This window comes from Rhipicephalus sanguineus, chromosome 8 (genome assembly GCF_013339695.2).
Source record: "Rhipicephalus sanguineus isolate Rsan-2018 chromosome 8, BIME_Rsan_1.4, whole genome shotgun sequence".
NCBI lineage: Eukaryota > Metazoa > Arthropoda > Arachnida > Ixodida > Ixodidae > Rhipicephalus > Rhipicephalus sanguineus.
This window is the reverse complement of record NC_051183.1, coordinates 156556088-156577584: the sequence shown is the minus strand read 5'-3', so window position 1 is coordinate 156577584 and position 21497 is coordinate 156556088. Positions and strand designations below refer to the sequence as shown.

The window sequence follows — 21497 nt, the reverse complement described above, 5'->3', positions numbered from 1 at the left end:
TGCGCCACCAAACGCTACGGCGCCGTCTGAAAGGAAACGGGGTTATGTAGGTACCGACGGGTCGTTGCGCGTTCTGACATGTTAGTGAAATGAGTATAGGCGTGCAGAACCAGTGGTGATGTTCGAAAGAGAATAGAAGGTAACAATGTATACATCTGAAAACGTCAAGGCAATGAGTCTCTCACGAAAACACAGGTTTTGCCGTGCTCCCTTTGCACTAGCTAAAAGGCCAGTTTTTTTTTCTTTTTTTCTTTTTTGCCCGGAGGTGTGTTTTCTTCTTCTTTATTATCATTGTTATTATTAATATCAATATTAATAATAATATTTTTTGCGGAAGAGTCGCCTCCCCTTTGAAAATACAACACCGCCCGAGCTGATAACGTCCGTTTGCTCTGAGATTAAACACAAATTCAAACTACCGGACCCGATTGCGATAACTGTCCTCCCGGCAAAATCAGCCAGTGACAAGGTAGAGATGAGGGGGTAGGGGAGGCAGCGGCGTTAGCTCGCTGTCAGTCTCGTTGTCAGCATAAAACCGAAAATGTAAAGTCTATCAACTGTGTACTTCTCTCAACCGCTTGTTTGTCGCGAAGTATACACGGAGTCTCGCGAAGCTTCGCATTTTATTGCCACACTCTCAGGCTATATATTTATGCCAACTGTTATACGCAAACACGCCATTTGACTTGCGACGACAACAGCTTCAGGTGCTGGCGTTCTAGTGCAACCATGCCTTTTATTGGGCGATTTTAGCTTGTATTGTGGGCTTTTAGCTTTACGTTACCGTGTTACGAGTTGCCGGAACGAATCTGCGCATACGCGGGCCCTTACGGAACGTGAACTACTCTCCGGATTAGCTTTACGTTTACGGCCCTATCTCGAAAATCCACATTCGTTCGCGGCTACTCGCGATACCCGCTTTGCCGAGGCTCCAGCCGCCGAGTAAAAATAAGCCGAAGTGCGAGCGGTAATTGCGATCACTTTGTTTCAGCGGCTAGAGTCACTAGAGTGACCTAGAATTAGAATACCGAAGCGGTAGAAACGTCAGAAGCCTTGACATAAATACTCCGACAGGCTGGATAGGTGACGCCATCTAGCGGGAACAAGATGAAGCAGGCAAGCAAAAAATTGTTATTTCAGAAACATCGTGCGTTCCACTTCTGGTGTAAATGCCTTGCCGCGGCATTATTACGAATTAGTTACCTTTTCAATCATTTTTTACCTCTAAAACACTAGGCGAAAACAAACGTGTCCACGACTATGGTTGCACGAAGCGTCACAAGATGGCGACACCATCGTCGGATAACCCGGTATTCTACGCTAAAAATCCCTCGAGATATTTCTGCAGCGGTTATACAATCTTATATAAATTAAATATAATTTAAATGCCGTTATCATCAACATTTCATGGTTTATTCAAACGTAAAGGTATCCGTTTACGTACGGGGAGGTAAAACCTTTCTAAAACATATGTGTTCCGGTAACACGGTAACATTAAAAAGTTTACGTACAAGCCAAATGTCCCTATTAGCGTGCGTATCTCTCTGTTCAGTTTACAAAAACTAGTTTCCTTATGCCAACCCGCAAGAAAATGTGGCCATGCATCGACCGATACTGGGTGCGTCCTGCAGGAGAGCAGCGGTTGCGCGCCGAGAGAAACTGTTGCCGTTCGTCCTTCTGTTGCTCCCTTCCAACCTAACCCTAAACGCTTACTCCCCCAACTTGAGCCATGTCAGCCATCTTGTTCCAGTTGGTCTTTTTGGGGAGTAACAGTTGGTCTTTAGGACTAAAACCCGCAGTTACTCTCCTTTTTTCCATTTTTGGCTTAGAGTGCAGTCCGGCCATGTGTGATCATGCTCACAAAAACGAAAATTGCACAGACGTTAGCGTACTCACTTGACTTCGTATTTTACCACTGAGTGATGACATATAGCTTCCTCTATCTCAGCAACCGTGACCTCGCGGAAAGCGCCTAAATTTGTAATCCTTCAGGCCTTATAAAATGGATATTTATAAAAACTTACAATCGACCAAAATGTATTGCAGGGTGCACGCGAAATAACATGCTGCTATTTTAGGTGAAACGCAGCAGACAACGAAAGCGAAACTATACAGGTTATTTGACTGGCGCGCAGCTTTCAACTTGCATTGGTCACGAACAAGTTCAATAGGTGGCTTCACAGCACGGAGGCTATCACATATTTTGCGGTTCCTGTCACTGGATCCAGCGCTGGCAGTACCCAGAAGCACAGCCGTTGAGCTCGGCGGCTCTTACTGAAACGAAAGCACCACTGCTTTGCTAATTTGTACAAAACATATATTAGGGGGTATAGACTGATATCATCGAGGTCATTATTTCATTGTACAACCAGCACTGTAAAAAGCTGCGCTTCATTTTGACCTGCTTATCTCTGGAAGCACAATAGAAGCACCGAATTCTACAACAAAATGACGTACACTGATATCACGTTGATACCCCCTGCAGCAAAAATAGCGTTTATAAAATGATGTTACCTCGAGAAGTAACTCGGCGAGAACAATTCGTTTGTTCATGCTTTCGTGACAACGCACATTGGCCTGTACAGGTAATGCCTGATACAGCAATACCAACTCTTGAAGACGCGTCGAATTCCCGCTCTCGAAGAGGTCATCAGCCTCTACTGTTGTATTAAACGTATGCTGTTTGTTTTATTGCGATGGAAATTATATGGGCACTCCAGGCGCACTTTTGCCGTCGTCGTTGTGTTCCGTGTAAAGTCCATATCGATAACATCGCCGCACGCGTCGTATGTTCTCTATGTACGAGCGAACGCTTGCGAAGGCTCAAGCAGAGATGAAAGACGCCGGCTGGCTCCGTCGGGCGAAGGAGCATCGAGGGGGAGTTGTGTCGCTCAGGCAGCGACTGCAAACTTTAATCATCGCGCACGCTATCTCGACTATCTCACTTCGTGTTGAAGCGAAAATCAGCACGAAAACCACTTGGCTCCCTGGAGCGGCCTATTCCCTTATGCCGGCGTTTTTTTTTAGAGTTAAGCCACAACGGTCCCTCATAAAGTTAGCTGATAGCCTTACCTCGTATATTATTCTGAATTGTTGCTGTTGCTGGTTCATTGCTTCGCCCAACTATGACTTTTTTATTAATTTACGTACCTCGTTCAGGCCAGGACTGACACCAGTGGTTGAACCCCCTCGTGAGGCATGCCGGGAAGCCTCCGTCGGTGCCGATTGAGCTCGGGAGCCTGCCAAGAAGAGGTCCGACAGACGAAATATGTCCTCTTCCTGGGGGGAAAAAAGGAAATAATTGAAAGCACTGAAGTTGTCGTTTTACGTCAAGAACTCAGATGTGTACACGTTAGAGAAAGAAAAAATGCAACCTATTACACGTATACATATTCTTTAGTAAAAAATGTAATTGATTGCAACCACCAATGAGTATGTAGTGAATGTATTTGCGTAATTGCTAAAAACAATCAACAAAGCTTACATTACTTTCGTTCCATTTCTATGTGCCAAGCATTTATTTGCCATACTCGCACCAGAACAGTGTCTGACAATCAATTACGTCGAATTGAAGGGTACGAAAGGCAGGTTCGAGGAGTTCGTTTCTTTTTTTAGACAAAACGAATACAACAAGTTCGAGCACATGCTCTGGCTGTGCCCTGCCAACACGGGCACGGACTTTCCTGGCCAGTCCACCAGGGACAGAGCGTTTAGAAGCACAGAGCTGATCGCTCAGCTCAAGGCTATCCAGAGGGCCCGGGCCGTCGCCTAAGGACTCTCTCGACCGGCCCCTACCTGCGTGGAGCTGCCGGATTGATTGGCGAGGCATCCGGCCCCGCTTTCTTCTTCCTCGGGACCTAAATAAAGTCCATACTCACTCACTTTAGATGCAACCGTAAAACCAACAGACAGTTAAGCCAATGAAAGCATAGGGGACATTATCTGTTGTTTTGCAGCAGTATTGTAACGATTGTGACCTAAATTGAAAGGAGTTCAAGTTTAATTAAAATGAAGAAATCAAACCCACGAGCTTAAAAATAAGCGTATTTCAAAGGACGTAGGTTCGGATCCCACCGATGGAGAGGGTGCTTTTTCGTCCACTTGAATTAATTAATTTAAATTTAAGTCATTATCATTACACTACACTTTGAAACAAGTAATGTATCCTCTGATTTCCTCAGCTTAATCGTCTGTTAGTTTCATTGGCTGTGCATTGAACGGCTCACTCCTAATACAGACGCCAGTGTTCACAAACCAACCTTATCACGGTGTATTGCACCAGGGGCCTCGGGATCCACAGCCTTGTTTAGTAACTGTTACGCTGCTTGTGCAGGCTTTCAAGTAACAAATAGGACTCAACCACATGCACTAGGTGGTCGCACAAAACAGACAAATTTGAAGTTACACTTCAGCTCAGTTCAGTTTATTACCTTAAGGGCCTCCCGAAGGAGACATTACGTAAGTGGTGGGTTTACAATTCTGCACATGGTTTACACGTTAGTTAATTTCATATATTGATGAAAGGACGGGCTGGTAAGGACGGGCTGGTAATGGCGGCAATGTCAGTAGAAGGGCCGTTCCAGTATTTGGCAGTTCGTGGGATGAACGAGGCAGCGATGTGACTTCTGTAGCGACTCATCGTAACACGATGCAGACACGTTTATGCGGAGTCGGAAGATGCCTGCATCCATAGTTTCCGCGCCTTGTCCTTTCAGGGCGCAACGAACTTTCACAAACGACGAAATCACCGACGGACGAACGGTGAATGCGCAGAAGAACAGTCGCGAAGTATCGAATTTCAACGGGAAAATCGAAATCATAGCCCCGCCATGGTGGTCTAGTGGTTATGGCGCGCGACTGCTTACCCGAAGGTCGCGGTATCGAATCCCGGCCGCGGCAGCTGCATTTTCGATGAACGCGAAAATGCTCGAGGCCCGTGTACTTAGATTTAGGTTCACGTTAAAGAACCCCAGGTGGTCGAAATTTCCGGAGCCCTCCGCTACGGCGTCTCTCATAATATTATTGTGGTTTTGGGACGTTAAACCCCAGATATTATTATTATAAACCATAGCGAGCTCCCGATAGCGATGCCGGCAGCAATGGCCCCTTGACATGTCATTAGGACGTGGAAACAATTACAGAGGTTTGCTGTCGAAACATGCTCAACCATGAAGTTGAAGCATTCCGCGACAGCGCGCATGCTACTGCAGTTGTCACCGAATACGAACGCTAAAAGCTGCACCTCCTGTATACAAAAAGGAAGATGACTTTTAAGGGCTCGCTTTTCTTTGTTAGACACAATATTAGTGATAACTTACACACAATAATACCAAGGAAAAGTTTCCTAACAGACAATAATGCCAAGGTTCTTTGGCATTGTCTGTTACGTACTTCTCATTAGCATCCTGTATACAGTTATTCATGCGAATGAGCGAACAAATTGTGCTGTCACGAGACAGTTCTTGAAACACCGACACGAGGAAGGAACAGAAGCTGAACAAGACATAGAGCACCTTCTTCTACACTGTAAAAATTATGATGCTCCTCGAAAGAAACTTTTACAAAAAATTCGGCAGATCCCACGCCTTGTGAGAATCGGTTTCATGCGAAGCATTCAGAGAGTAGTTTTATGCTGCATTTGTTGGCTTTGAGCCAAGCGTTACGAAGTGGATCGACGTGTTTTGTAAGTGTAGTAGATGTGCGCACATCACGGGCTTACCAGGCACGTCGACAACATTTCCTTTAAAGGGTAACTTATGGTCTGACGTAACGTCAGCATTCACTTTAGAGCACATATGTCAGTATTATCGAAACGAAGAGCACTTCACGGTGCAATGATGTCAATATCATACCTAACTTTCGTTGGTGCATTCCTCCGGGGTCGAGCAACGCTTGAATATAGCTTGATGAATGATAGGAATACAAATGTAATGTTTATTAGACTGCTATATAAGCCGAGCCAACACTGGAACCACGAACGTTAACCTGACATGATATCTCTATCGTAGGAGTGCATACCATGTAGTGTTTATTGCTTTGTTATAAAATTAGATAGCCAGCACCACAACCATAATTGACGTTGCACCAACATTACGCCTGCATAGGGTGTTTTTACAAAGCAGTTTCTAGACCTGGCGTGGATCTGTGGTAGAATGCCTGACTGCCACGCAGAATGCTTGGGTTTGATTCCTGCTGGGAGCCTAATTTTTATGTCATGCATTCGACGCGTCTACGCTACCGATGTAGGTCTTTCTTAACAATGTCGCATATAAATTACCAATGCCTGTTCTCGTCATTCATGAGTAGATATAGACGTAAGACTCTGCCCAGGCGGCGCTGCGAAAAACACCGCCACCAGCGCCCTCAATGCAGCCCTGGTGCTAACTGGGTAGTATAAAGAGAGCCGTCTGCAAGCGAATGTGCATAGGCCACAATATAACCTCCCCACCCCCCTCTTTCGTTGGTGTCGAGGCGCGATTTCCTGAATATCAAGGACCTGGAAAGCCTCTTCCGTCAATCCACGCTTCAGAAACAAAGGAGGCTGATCAAAGCGAACTGCGAGTACAATGCAAAAGAAGTTTTAGTTATTCCGGCGCGCTGCAACTCGCAAGTACAAGCGAGCATCACACGGCATCGAGTTCGTGGCAAGCCCTTCGACATCCGTTCTCTAGCGCCTAAATGTGTTAAGATCGGGTATATACGTAATGCCAAAGCGGTGAAGTACATACACGATCAATTTACTTAGCTATGTATCTTACGATCAGTGGTACAAAACTCGCTTTATTAAGGACGAATGGCCCCGGCGATTTTCACCTTTTCACTAGTATTCTCCCTTAATTCATCTCTCGCTTCCTGTGCATTGGACGATTTTATTAAGTAGCTATCCTCGAGTGCTCTCTTGATGGTCGTCTTCCGTTTGTATATACTGTAAATGGGGATACGTGCGTGTCCACTTTCGCGGGGTGCAACCAAATGCAAAACCGTGGCCTCCGAGATAGCCACGGCAACCGGGGAGGCCACAGGCAAAGCAAGCCTGAAGGCGGTCACGACTAGCACTTTGTGATTTACTTGTATGACGTGTTAGCTAGTTAGAACCAGAACTCTGAGCCTTCAAAAAGTACGTCCGCGATGCTGTGTGGTGACGATCAACTCTGAGTATAGGTTGTCGCGATCTGCATATCTTCACTCTGCCTCTAGCTGCTCACTTCGTGTTACACGGCAGGCACCGCGGTCAGAGCCTCTGCTGAGCTTCATAGTCAAGGTTACCACGGATCTCCGTCAGGGCTACGCAAAACAACAGCAGAGCCACATTACGAAACTTTCTCATGCTACCGGCTCTGGAGAACGCAGGTACCTCGCTTACCCAACACGCTCGCAACGGCCCGTATCCAGCGCTCTCGCCTTTCTTCTTCGTACGACAACTATAGAAATCGGTAAAACTGAAAGCTGTTATTCAGTCTTTTACGTCCGTGGCAATTCACGACGTAGCAGTAGCGTCGATTGCGGATTCTTCGTAGCGTGCGGAGCGGTCTCGTCTGCTGTTGTTTTCGCTGTCGTTCTGGCAAGTGATCCAGCAAGCACTTCACGACGGTTCATTGGCGCGTCCGACTAGCGGAGAGAAATTCACAGCTCTCTTTCTGAGTGTTAAATGCGCAAACACATGCCATAATAAGCTCAATCGTTGTTTCTCACTCGTTAGCTGCACCTGGTCCCACAGCAAACTGTGCGGGGAAGTCGGCCTTCGAACTACCCAATACTTCTCCGACAGGTGGCGCCACGCGTCTTGGAAACTCCAGAGCCTGACGTCTATAAACTGTATATCACCTGTGGCGCATACCCAGACACCGCAGCCCGTGGTAAACGGGTATGTGCCACATGTGTCTGGAAAAAAGGGTTTGACGACGTATGCGACAGGATTTTCATGCTATTCATGTCATGACCAGATAGTCATATCCGTCAGATCCTCTTACCCTTCAATGCCAATTTCGGTATACACCATGTTAAGGAGGCAACCACGAGAGCCCCTCGACGTAGGCGGATAGATAGATAGATAGATAGATAGATAGATAGATAGATAGATAGATAGATAGATAGATAGATAGATAGATAGATAGATAGATAGATAGATAGATAGATAGATAGATAGATAGATAGATAGATAGATAGATAGATAGATAGATAGAAAGAAAGAAACGCTCAAAGTGACAAAGGTTCGCTAAGCATTGAAAAGACAGTTAAGGAACGCCTAAGCTTGTGTGTGAAATTTGCCATATTGCGTGCAGTTGTACAAGTTACTGTCAATCTATATATCACCTTTCGCGTCCCTTGTGGCAATATGTCATAAACTGCAACACAAAATGTCGTGGAAACACAGCTAGCGTTACCGAGTCAGACAACTAATCCATCGGTTACAAAAATACCGAAAACGTAATTGATTACAAATAATGAAAACATGTAATAGGTTATGTACGAGCCTGGTGGGGGTACGCTGCAGTTTTTTAACCATGTAATCCTACTAGAAAATGAAATTTTTAAGCAGGCTATCGCATCCTGAGTAAAGGCAATGGCAGTGGTAAAAATTATACGCATGTATTGTATTACGTTAACAATTCCGTGATCTCTGCGAAAGAAGGCCGTATGACAATAAGTGCTCTATGATTTACATACAATACAATTTTTTAGCGGAAAAAGTATTCTGTTATCCGGCGCTCTGAAATATATAGATAATTGATGAATACACGTTTCCTAAGAATATCGTAAACACCATAGAAATCCATGGGACCTGTGAGCCACATTAGTCATATCGAAGTCATCTAATAGATGCAGTTTACGATATTGTAACATATATTCTTGGGCAGGTAGGTGTTAACGTTACGACAGAACCCACTTATTCGTCGATACTCGTCCATTTGTGTAAATCTTCTAGTATAAAAATAGTTTGTAATAGTAAAAAATACCCAATACAGTTCTCTTCTACTCCAGTCTTGAAACACGTTTCATTGCCCAGAGTGGTAGGTTAGCGGTTGTAGTGCTAACCTCAGTATATGTATTGTTAACTGCGTAACTTCGTCAGCAAGCCCTCACTTGCCTTGACCGCAAAAGAGCTGGCTTTTCTTGACAGCGTAAACAACGATCCACACCACTGATATGTTTTGCGGTGGCCTTTCTGCACGTTCATTCACTGTGTATTTCTTCATGTCCGCCGAATGGTTTCTGCTTAACCTGTTCACGATAGTTACGCGATTTTGTGAGCGCTCACGTGACGTGGTATGATGACATATATATACATGTGCGTTTTTTAAATAAACCCTCAGTTGGAAGACAGCGCTCGTCTTTGTTCCCTTTCTTGTCCCTTGTCCGCTCTTGCGCTGACTGTGAAGATGTATTGTTAAACGCGTTTAATTTAAATCGGCTGAAGGGCTCGGTAACCACGAACGTTGCTGTTGCCTGCAGGTATTTGAATGGGGAAACTGCAAATCGGCACTTGCTCCTGCTAGTTGTCCAGAAAGCCAACGCGACTCCCCCCCTTCTCTTTCTTATTTCCTCCTAAGGAAAACCTAATATATAAAATGTAGGGGTGTGCGAATATGAAATATTCACCGTCGAAAATAATTCGAGTAATGGAAACCAAATGCGAATTCAATAGTTTTTGAATATGCTTAAATACGAATGGTACAACTGCTGACTTTTGCAGTTGTACTATTGGGCCCATGACCAAGTGAAGTACGAGCGCCGATAGGGAGCGATTCGGTGACGGCGCAGTTATGTTGCCTCGAGGCTCGACGGCCTCGATGCCAGCGAGGAACGCTGGCGCTCTAGCATCGAAGAGGCGCCCTAGACGCAGTCACGTTCTTTGCCTTTCGCTTCGTGTTAACGTGCGACGGCTCGTTGTCGGAGTACTGCAGCTTCCGCATGCAGCAACGGTGCTTCTCCGCCGCCTACTGCTTCGAGTGCGTACCGACTAATAAAACTGCTGCAATAAGCGCTGCAGAAAGGCAACGATACCGACGGGCGAATGTCGCGCCTTGGTGGAGCGAGAAAGACACCAGCGGTAAGCGGGAGGCCTTCGCGCGTTCACGGCTCAAGCTACGAACCTCCGCCTCTCGCGTTCCTGAAGCGCAGTGCGGTAGTATATGCATGATCACAGGCGAAGGTTACCTTACTGCTGGGGAGCGCACACCTTGCCGTTTATCTCGTGAATTGACGGCGCTTTGAAGAAGTGCATGTCGAGTACTAGTGTTTATAATGTGCTTGTTGGTGCCACCTTTGCACGGGATTCACGATATGCTGTGTCCAGGTATGTGTTAACAACTTCAGCTACGACAAGGGTTAAATCATGATCCTTGGCGTTAGTTGTCGGGACGGAGATGTGCCACTAGGCGTCAAGGTGGGTGTGTCCACGTCATACGGAGCAATAGCTACTAAACACCAACAGACATTGTACAAGCTCGTCATATATCAATGCACAAATACAGTCAGCAACTTCTGTGAAGATGCGTTTCACTTTCGTGTTATACCGATTCCTATGACGGTCGGATCAGTCATGTCTTTTTAGGTATTTCTTTTTAATTTTACAGTTGGCTCTCCACTTCATTTTAATTCGGTATAACCTGTATGGCTACAACCTGCTCGGCCTCATATACAATATCATGCTGTGGCCACTACGATTGAATATTGGCACATTTGGGGGAGGGGGAGATGTGGTAAATGATACTAATTTGTTTATTTTTCCGTCAAGGTGAGCTCAATTTAGCACAGGTATGTAATTATGTGTGCTGATTTCAATACTCGTTATGAAGTTTTGCGGTATTCGAATATTTCGAATAGTAAAATTGTTTTGCGAATCGACCACCGAACTATTCGAATCGGATATACGAAGTTTCGAATATCCGCACGGCCTCAGTGTAAAGAAACAATGTTTGCGGTTCGCTTAGTTCTGCTGTTAGACCCACTACACCACCATCGCACCGCGAATCGCTTAGCACAGAACTTTAAGTATTGCACCAAACTGGTCTTTCACTACTGAAAGGATCGACCAAATTCTTCTACCACGCCTGCGTTCTTTTGTATGCAGGAGAGCGTTTTTCTGCACGTCCGGCGATTTGCTTTCCCGAACTTAACGACCTAAAGATCTGTTTGTGCGCGAGAAGTAAAGATTTGTCCTGATCTATAGAGGTCACTGGTGTGTGCGACATTCCCCACCTGATCAGCTGACAAGGGCCGCGGCGAAGCGGGCGCCGTAGATGTCCGGCTGTTGACCGAGCCTGTTTCTGGCGAGAAGGGCGGCCTCCTGTTGGTCCTCCGGACGCTCTCTTCGTCACTCCGCATAGAGGTCACCTCTGCAGTAGGGCGCAAGACGACTAATTAAAAGTTTTTACCTTTGCGGCATACTGTTATACGCAAAGGGGTTTACGGAATACCGGGTTACAGGACGACGGCACCGTCATCTTGTGACGCTTCGTGCAACCACAATTATAGACACGTTTGCTTGTTTTCGCCTGGTGTCCTTGAGGAATACCAATTTAAAAGGCCACTCGCTCGGTATTAGGCCGCTGCCGAATGTTTACACTAGTAGAGATGTAGAATACATTAGATTTGCCTCTCACGTTTACGACTACGGCATCCGGTACATCACTAACGCAAAGAAGTTTGCGGACTAATTAAAACCCTGTGTATTGCCCTCATGCATATCAGGAAGAAAGGAAGCGCTAGGGCAGAGCGTCTCGTGATACAAAAGGAGCACATAAGTTCGGCCCAGCATGTCACCATACGGTGGTATGTCTTGGGGTCCCATTTAATCTCAGCTCCTAAACTTCTGAAAACAGGTCCACAGCAACGCGCGACTGCAGTACTTACACATCGTAACAAAGACAAAGATTACAAGAAGATACCGAAGCAGCAAAAGAGCATTGGGAGAAAACATGCACAGTGCCTTTAGCACAGCGCCCGAAGAAGCGCACATCGATTAAAACCTTCCGCCAAACAAGCGGCCCCGTCTGTCGGGTTCAGGGTCACATGCTAGGCTGACCTTTTCAGAAGAAAGGGAAAGCGAATGGGGTGGTTTAACTGGGAGCGATATTCTTCATAATACGTGCCTTGGAATGAACATTGAAAGATACCATTAGGCGTTACTATGGAGGCACCGTCCGCAGTGCCATTCAGCAAAATTGCAGGTGAGAGCTCGACAGCCCGTTCTACCAGTTATGCCTATTAGTCCATCTGTCACCGTAATGAAATACTCGGACGCTATTATACCATCGCAGAGCCAATGACACGATCCACACGTAATTCATCGCTGCAATGGGATCACAACAGATACAATATGTATACGGCAGTGGTAAACCATACCTGTGCAACATGCGTACGGCCTCCTTGAGCTACCACGGTGTGAGTGGACGTGCTAAGTGAAACGAGCACAGAATTTTTCTTAATGTGCACACTGCTAAATGTGAAAGGATGGAGAGTTAAGCTAGTTGGAATATTGACATGTGATGGAGCGCAGAAAGACGAAGAAACGCAAAGTACAGGACGAGCGCTGTCTCGCAACTAACAGATTATATATGGAGAAAAAAAATAAAGGAATACAAACGAGAACCATGCGCATCAATGAGAAAATCAAATCTTTTCTGAATGAGTCTTTCAATGACTTTTCAGAATAAATCTATCAGTTGCGAGAGAGCACTCGCCCTGTGTTTTCTGTTTCTTCATGTTCGTCTTTCAGCGATGCATCAAAAATACATGGCAAATGTGAGCAATGAACGATTCACAAATTTATATTTTATACTCGTGTATTTCAAGGCTTAACATGGCTTACACAAAAATTTGGTACGTCCGGATGAACTAGATTTACTGGTGTGGCTGACATGTTCCATAAGGGACTGCCAGATTCGCTTGAACTGCGTCGCATTGCCTGCGGAAACCTCTCTATACTCGCATGGCAACTTATCTATTATGCCACACAGAATGCCTCTTTCACTATCTAGAACAAGCATGAAAAGCAACACCTACCGTAGAACATATCTACAGGGGCAGAACTGGACCTCTGGCGATCGATATCCAAAAACCACACCGATACGATATTTCTGAAGAATATTTTATTTTTTTACGTCTATGAATATATTTCACTTTCCGAACACAAATTCAAAAACTACCTATTGAGTTCGTGGTCTCTATAAGATTGTGATATTTCTTATTTCAAAGAAATTTATTTCGCTAAGTAATTAACAATGCACATTGCTTTCATGAAGCGAACGCGCATGCAAATTCCTGTTTACTACCCAGTAATCTCACGTATTTCATATAGCCAATCAATATCTTCAGGATTGTTCAAAGATTAGGTGATGAGACCAGGAAACTTATATGCATACGGTGTAGTCTGGTGCCATGAGGCAGGAGTAATTAAGTATCGCTGGTTGGTCAATTTCATAATACACGAACATACATAGGTTTATCATGATGAAAGCTGTGACTATCACGTAACGCCAATAATACAATGACTGCTCCTACCGCGCTCTGACAAGGCTTGGGGAGGACGCTGAGCAATCTAGAGCCCGAGAAAGCCTCACAAGGCTTTCAGGGCAGTAAAAGTAACCATGTGACCGTCAGATGGTCACGCTGCCAGCTGGGAGGTGAGACGATCGAGCATCGAGTGTTCTGAAGCCTCCATTTCGACCAACTAAACGACGCTGTCATGGGAACCATCGTTAAAAGCGCAACACCACACAACACAACAGACCACACACAACACTCTTGTGTAGTGTGGTGTTGCGCTTTTAACTATGGTTCCCATGTCTAAACACTGTTGGGCCCGGTGTGTTTGTATCCGTCCCTTCTCGACAACCATGCTGTTGCTACGAGAGGGCAGCGTCGTACCCGGACTTCGTTTGGTAGCGTAGTCGAGTCTCCGGGTTGAGGAACTGATGCTAGCAAGATGGGAAAACAATAACAAGTTTACTGGCACTTTTGAACACTCAATTACATAGTGACAAGGTAAGAGTTCAGCGACGAGCGAATTGGATGAGCCTGTTACCGAGGGCTCAGAGCCCCATTTCTCACTCAGCACCGTCGTTTTAACCCCTCAGGCTGGCTCCTCCCTCTTGATGACCACCAATCACACACACGTCACCTCCCACCATGGCACAGTCCATTTCACTGTCGCGGAGGGGTCATGGCACACTTGAAGCGGCAAGAGTCCGGCGGTTGACGGCACGCAGGTGGGGAGAAGCAGGACAATAGGTTCCTCGTGCCTGCCCATGCAGATCTTTTCCCGAAGGCAGCAAAAGCGTTGCGGAGACTCCCGTCCAAACATACCCGTCAGGTGGCTTCGGCAGCGTACCAACAAGCAGGACAATAGGTTCCTCGTGCTTGCCCATGCAGATGTTTTCCCGAAGGCAGCAAAAGGGTTGCGGAGACTCCCGTCCAAACATACCCGTCAGGTGGCTTCGGCAGCGCACCAAGCCAAGCCCAGGTGGTCCATTGTCTCCGGCTTTGCCGTCCCAGACTTTTGAGGCCGAGATTCTGCCCATTGTTGGTCACTCGCCGTCACAGGAATTCCGTTTCGTGGAAGGATGCAGGTGTTCTAGCAGTGTGAGAACGCCTCGTCCGCCGATTCTCATGGTCAGCGCTTCGCCACCGACTGCCGGTCATAACAACACCAACTAGCCCAACAGTCAACTCTCTTAAACGACGCTACTTGTGCCCCCACTGCGTTCTAAAGAGTTCAATCCCTGAAAGGACAATAAAAATCGCGAGAAATGTTTCTTTAAAGTATATTTATATGCAAGACGTGTTGTTGAGGCGGAATATAATATTTCAGCTATTTAAGAATGTATTTTTTGACGCTGGATAGCGCCTATACTATTTACATTTCATGTGTACTTGAGTATAATGCATTGAAAGTGTGGTTTTGAAACGATAATTCAGTTCATGGACTCTTAAATTACTATTTGAATATGACGTTCAAACCTATTTCGTGCGACAACTCTGTCCTACGCAGAAGACATATATTGAAGGACCAGTTTCTCTTTCAGTGTGCTGTATGAACGTTGCGTACATCATTAAATGCGATGTTAAATGGCAAAGCGCAGAGTGGTGGCACGGGCTCAGGTACGGGCGCCCTCCATGGACTTTAAAGGGACACTAAAGAGAAACAATGAATCGGTTTAGATCGATAGATTGTGCTCTGAGAACTGTAATGTCGTTAATTTCGCGGTCATAGCTTTATTAATACAGGAGAAAATCAAATTCAAGGTTTCATTTTGAAATTTCGCGCCGAAATCTCCCCGCGGGACGTCACAGTTTTCAAAGTGTATTTATCGTATTTTGGCGCCATTGGCTCAACAAAATTACCCTAAACTTGGTATGTTGACTCTGTGGCCCCTTCAGAGGACAGTGTACTTCATTTTTACCAATCAGGAACTACGTAATCCCTAGTATGGGCCGTCAAAACATGAAAAGTCACGGCAAATGGTGCGGAAACTTCAAGGTGGCGTCGCCACCCACGTTTTGTTTTTGCGCGTTTTCTCGCTTACTAAGCGTCTTCTCGCACCAAGCGTGGTGTTTTTGGTATCGTGAAAGAGTACTTTACTAATATGAGAAAAATCGTTTTGCTCTTTAGTGTCCCTTTAAAGGGATACCGAACGAAATCCTTGTCGCCGACATTTTTAACCAAATTGAAAGATTGTATAATGAAATCAGTACACACAACCTTCATTTCAGACAGGAACTAGCGGGAGAATAATGAATTTGATGCGTTTTTCACAAACTGCAGCGTCTGTCGGCCATGCCGTGAACTAAAGGAGGTGACGTTTAACGTCCCCGGAAATGGGCGTACTGTGCCCGCGTCTCTCAACCCGCACAGCTCGGTTCCTAGAACCGCTACGAACGGCGCCGGCACCGAACAACGCTGCGGGGTGGGGGTAAAGCCCCTAAAGAGTGGGGCACGTCTCAGCGCCTTTGTGGAAGGGTGAGAGTAGGGTGTAAAGGAGAAGTAGCGAAAGTGAAGTAGCAGGACAGGAGAGCGCGGAGCCTTCTTCCGCGGCGGGGATACTTGACGTCACGGCGCGCACTGGCAATCCTCCAAAAATACAGCGAACTGTTCAAAAATATCTCAAGTAAACTGTTTATCGGAACAGTCGCGTCTTCCGAGTGTTATTTCGATGTTTTCGTCATTTATTTCCCATCTTTATAACTTCTGTATACCGTTCTTCAAACGTACCAATCGAAGAAATCAAATCCAACAGAGGATGACGCCCCAGTGTAGCTCAGCGGAAGCGTACGCGTGCTTACCGGAGGCCCGTGTGGCGGACGAGTCTCTCCTGCCGACGAGCCTGCTCAGCCTTCCGGCCCAGCTCGGCGCGGCCGGCCATCGCCAGGTCGAGCTGCCACGACGAGATGCGACGCCCGGTTTCGGCACGGGCCGGCCCCGCAACGTAGAACGGCTGTCTTCGTCCTCGGGGCCCTGTAAAACACGACAATGTCAAGCCTAATCCTGCAACGAGAGGTTCTCTCAACTTCAATCACGCCGTTAACCACGTACGACGCATGCGTGATGCGGCGCTATTTCATGGAAACCGTTTCAGCTACTCATGCTCGAATGACAAATAATTACGACGATAAAAAAAACCACAGCTTGTACATTGCTTGTATAAACAGTTGCCTTTATTGCTTATACTTATATTGCTTGTAGTTACTTATATTGCTTGTATAAGCAGTATAAACAGTCATCAGGGAGGATTTTTTTCATCACGTTGCATACACTTCCCCAGTTTTGGATATCGTGCACAGTTCGCGGGCGTCGTATGCAGTCCGAACGCCTGCACAATAAATTGCTGGCTATGCTACGGTGCTTTAGATACAGTGATTACAGAAAAGAACATAGGCGCATTGTTGTTATTTTCATGGTGCCTAGCAGGCTCCTTTCATCTTATTATACAAACACTTTCTCAAAGCAATATGGCTTAGCTGTGTTTCTTGTCTTATTATCCAATCAGGGAGACGCTGCTCCATCGAGCTGCTCAGGGCAAAAGCTTTTTGCGCGGCTGATTCTTTTCCTTCTAGGAAGTCAAAAGTTTCATTCATTCATTCATTCATTCATTCATTCATTCATTCATTCATTCATTCATTCATTCATTCGTCCGTCTCAGTGGTACAGTGGTCACGGTGTTCTGCTACTGACCCGAAAGTCGCGGGTTCAATACAGGCGGCTGCAGTCGCATTTCGATGGACGGAAAATTATAGAGGCCCGTGTACTGTGCTATGACAGCGCGCGTTAAAGATAACCAGATATATTTGAAATTACCGGAGCTCTCCATTATGGCCCGCCTCATAAACTACCATGGTTTTGGCACGTAAAACCCCAGATATTATTGTTGTTATTATTACTATTATCACTCATTCATTCGTTCAGAGCAGCAATACATTGTACAAAATCGGTACTTAAGGAAAGGGACACCAGATGGGGACAGAAGACTATGGCGCTGAGCAGACAACTGAACCATTATAGTGATATGCGTCTGAACTAACACTGACAGCGGTATTAAATGACGTGGAAAAGTCTAGTTTATTTTTTATGCTGCTTTACTCACATGCAACTGTACGCAACGCGTGAACGTCCAACAAAATGAAAACAAATTATTCAAAAAAATTCAGTCATCTTTTTATTCATTGCCAAAATATTTTGTGCGAGTCACCCCTTCGTCATACTAGCGATCTTGCGTTGATGAAGCTGGCCGTAGCCTCAATAAGAGGCAAAGAGAGCACGATTGCATTGTGGGCACACATGTTTCAGTTTATGATTGTGGCTACAGCGTAGAAACTGCGTATGGGCACTCTCACTGCAAAAGCAAACACGCAGATGGCTGCATCACCAAGGATTACTTAAGTAGGCAAAATATACGGAAGAAGACAGCATCTTAGCAGGCCAGTTTATTCCCATTAACGATTACTGGCCAATTAAGTGAGCCGGGTAAACGACAAAGAACCAAGCTAAAGCGCAATGCACTTTTGTCGTGATATTCCGTCTGTGTTGAAAAAAATCCATAAACAGGGGGTGGGTGCTCAAGCCGACGTTTCGACAAGTGGACTTGTCTTCTTCAAGGCTGGAACTGATTCCTGGAACTGATTCCACTTCCTGCCGTTTTTTTGGATTCCATCTGTGTTGTCATTTACACACCGTGAACAAGTAGGTTACCACCATTTAGATAATAAAAGCCCACTAAATTTGCAGGACTAGTGACACATGTGTCAACAATTCATACCACGTCATGGTAAAATAATTGTGTTCGCCATTCTGTAGTCAAACACGCTAACCAGAGTAAACTTTGATGTCTCAAAACCAAGCTTTGGTGCAGATGTCTTAGCAGTGCGCAATCTCCCCTGTATCATACTGCACTTTTAAACAACGGAGCTGTTTACGCTTGAGTTCCAGCCCTGCTCGGCGACCGCTCAAAACTCGGCGCAGCTCTGCAAAGCGAAGTGGAAGCACAGCATACCCATGTATAATACAATATATAGCAAGGGTGGTAAAAGTGACGGTGAGAAAAAGGGGAGTCAAGGCGCATTTTTGGGCTAGTTGGGTCATACTTGCAGTAGAACAGCATCTGCGAAAACAATGGGGGACGCTGTTTTCTCTGGTGCTGTTTTACTGCAAAAAGAGGGGAGAGGGTAAAGCACCAGCAATGCGCAATCCCGCCATAGCCACTCATAGTATAGTATAGTATAGCATAGTATAGTATAGTATAGTATAGTATAGCAAGGAGTGGGAAAGGGAAGTGAGGTTAACGAGGAATGATGTGATTGTGAGGAGCAGAGAAAGGAGGAGGGAGGGTGATAGAGTCCTTAGCCTCCTTCCTGGGTGTAGCTATCTGCGACTGCATCGGGATGTGCGGAAAGCGAAACAATACCAAGGAAGGGGAAAGCTCTCCGCCACTCTTGCAGGTAAGCTGAAATGGTGTTTAGCGTAGGGAAAGCCCCTCTTAATCTCAGTGATTGGTCTTTAGCCTTGTGGCGACCACTGCGCACAGACCTACGCAGCCTCCGTCTCGTCACTGATTAGCCCGGCGTGACACAGCTACTTGCTGCAACACGCTTCCAATAAAAGACAGCGCCACGCAGTTTCACCGGAGGCTTGCGTCACCACTGCTGGCTATATAACCCAAGCTACCAAGCTTGGTTTCATGTTTGTTTCTCTAACCTTCCGAAGGGCAGCATCGGCATGCTTGCCCTGCTGCTGCTACTACGTTAATAAACATCGTTTCGTTTTATGTTGGGATCCGTCCTTCACCGACTCCGCATCCCACAACCTCATTACCTGCCCATCGCTCTTCCTAGGCGAACACATAGCGTAGGGTTGCGCGAAAGAACAAGGACGAAGGTAAGTGGACAGGACGGGCGCAAAACTTCAACTGAATAAACGGAAGGCCAAAGCCGTTAAAAAGTTTGAATCAACATCTGCCTGACACGTGCCTAAAAAACCGAACAAATATAAGAACCAATAAAAGCGGAAAACTAAGAGCAACAAAATTTGAAACCTTATCTAAGGTCCACCGCGCAAACGCCAACCTGCAGACATGTGGTGATAGTGATATGCGGGTACAGTATGATCAATAACATGCGCTGAAGTAGCAAACAAGAAAATAAAACACAAATGAACGTCTCATTACGTAAAACCATCTAAAAATTGCTGCTCCTTCGGGAGCAATGTCAGTGAAGGCATGCTAACGCAATTGTCGCTTCGCGCAATGAAGAAGGCCTCTATTAATTCTCTTTCCATCTTGTCATTAGACTTGTACAGTATTCGGGTCTCCTTTAGTTTCGGCGAACAACCACATCTCCTACAGTGTAAATCGAGATGGCCTCCGGTATGGGAGCGCACAGCTAGATTGTGCTCTCGCGCCCTCTCATGAAGCAGCGTCCCGTCTGTCCAATGTAGCACTGGCCACAGGACAGGGGGATTTTGTGGCCAGTGCTACATTGGACAGACAGGACGCTGCTTCATGAGAGGGCGCGAGAGCACAATCTAGCTGTGCGCTCCCATACCGGAGGCCATCTCGATTTACACTGTAGGAGATGTGGTTGTTCGCCGAAACTAAACGAGACCCGAATACTGTACAAGTCTAATGACAAGATGGAAAGAGAATTAATAGAGGCCTTCTTCATTGCGCGAAGCGACAATTGCGTTAGCATGCCTTCACTGACATTGCTCCCGAAGGAGCAGCAATTTTTAGATGGTTTTACGTAATGAGACGTTCATTTGTGTTTTATTTTCTTGTTTGCTACTTCAGCGCATGTTATTGATCATACTGTACCCGCATATCACTATCACCACATGTTTGCAGGTTGGCGTTTGCGCGGTGGACCTTAGATAAGGTTTCAAATTTTGTTGCTCTTAGTTTTCCGCTTTTATTGGTTCTTATATTTGTTCGGTTTTTTAGGCACGTGTCAGGCAGATGTTGATTCAAACTTTTTAACGGCTTTGGCCTTCTGTTTATTCAGTTGAAGTTTTGCGCCCGTCCTGTCCACTTACCTTCGTCCTTGTTCTTTCGCGCAACCCTACGCTATGTGTTCACCTGTGCACCAACTAGCCCAAATGAGAGCTTTACTCTTCCTAGGCGCAGGTCCAATTCTATCATTCTTGCACATTGTGATATACCTTTTCTGAGTTAATCCCTTTAGTCGGCACATCTTAGAGGGTATCTTAATACTTTTGGATACTAGTGAAACCACCCTAATTTTTGAAATTATCGCTGCCTCGTTGCCTTAACGCATAGCGTGTTCAATCTTGGTTGTCGCAGATGACATCGATAAAAATCGTGTTTTCGTAGCCCTGTCGTCTAAACACTATGACACAAGGTTTCGATCCAAGGTCACAAGATCCACGTTCAGTATTGACGATTGCTTGTGACTGCTCAACAACTGTATAATTTACATAATCCTTTTGTTCAGTTTGTACTTGCCGCCTTTTTAAACTTAATATATTTGCGCGATTCCGGTCCCGCTGCAGTTGCCAACTGTGTATGATTATTCTTTCTGTATGATTTCGCCTAGATTTACAAGTGTTGTTTGGAAATAATAAAACTGAACCTGAAGTTGCATTACGTCACCTGATGCTTGTCGATTCTTTGGGGCGTCCCCGCCAGCTTGTCCCGGGACACCACGCTTGCCTGCCCGGGTGGAATTCTGCAATGGGAGCCAACGTCCACCACTTTAGCAATAATAAAAGCCTACTGCAAACGCAGTATAACCGGTATATGGATGCCCCGGGAACTGTGTAACAAGATCTAAAATAAGCAAAAGCCTTCAATGCGGATGAAAAGAATTGCATTTTGACAGGAGGTACCTCAAGGAGCAAGTTGCATTTTCTATTTGTGTCCTTGAATAACTTATTTCCAAAGATTATTATCATCGTCAATAGCCGATGTCATCTCCCCTCCAGGACGAAGGTCCTTCCGAATGTTCTCCAATCCACCCGTACAATGGAATACGCACGGTTTTTCCAA

The 21497-nt window shown here is 45.7% G+C and overlaps 1 protein-coding gene across 1 annotated transcript in view; it reads right to left on the bottom strand.

The window, feature by feature from the left end:
• LOC119403627 (bestrophin-3-like) overlaps nucleotides 1-21497 on the bottom strand; it is an 81976-nt gene that overhangs the window by 17665 nt on the left and 42814 nt on the right. The window contains exons 8-11 of the mRNA XM_049418376.1: nucleotides 21102-21177; nucleotides 16288-16459; nucleotides 11203-11339; nucleotides 3151-3279 (exon numbers count right to left, since the gene is read on the bottom strand). Coding sequence (XP_049274333.1) covers nucleotides 3151-3279; nucleotides 11203-11339; nucleotides 16288-16459; nucleotides 21102-21177 — 514 coding nt within the window. The remainder of the gene's footprint in view (nucleotides 1-3150; nucleotides 3280-11202; nucleotides 11340-16287; nucleotides 16460-21101; nucleotides 21178-21497) is intronic.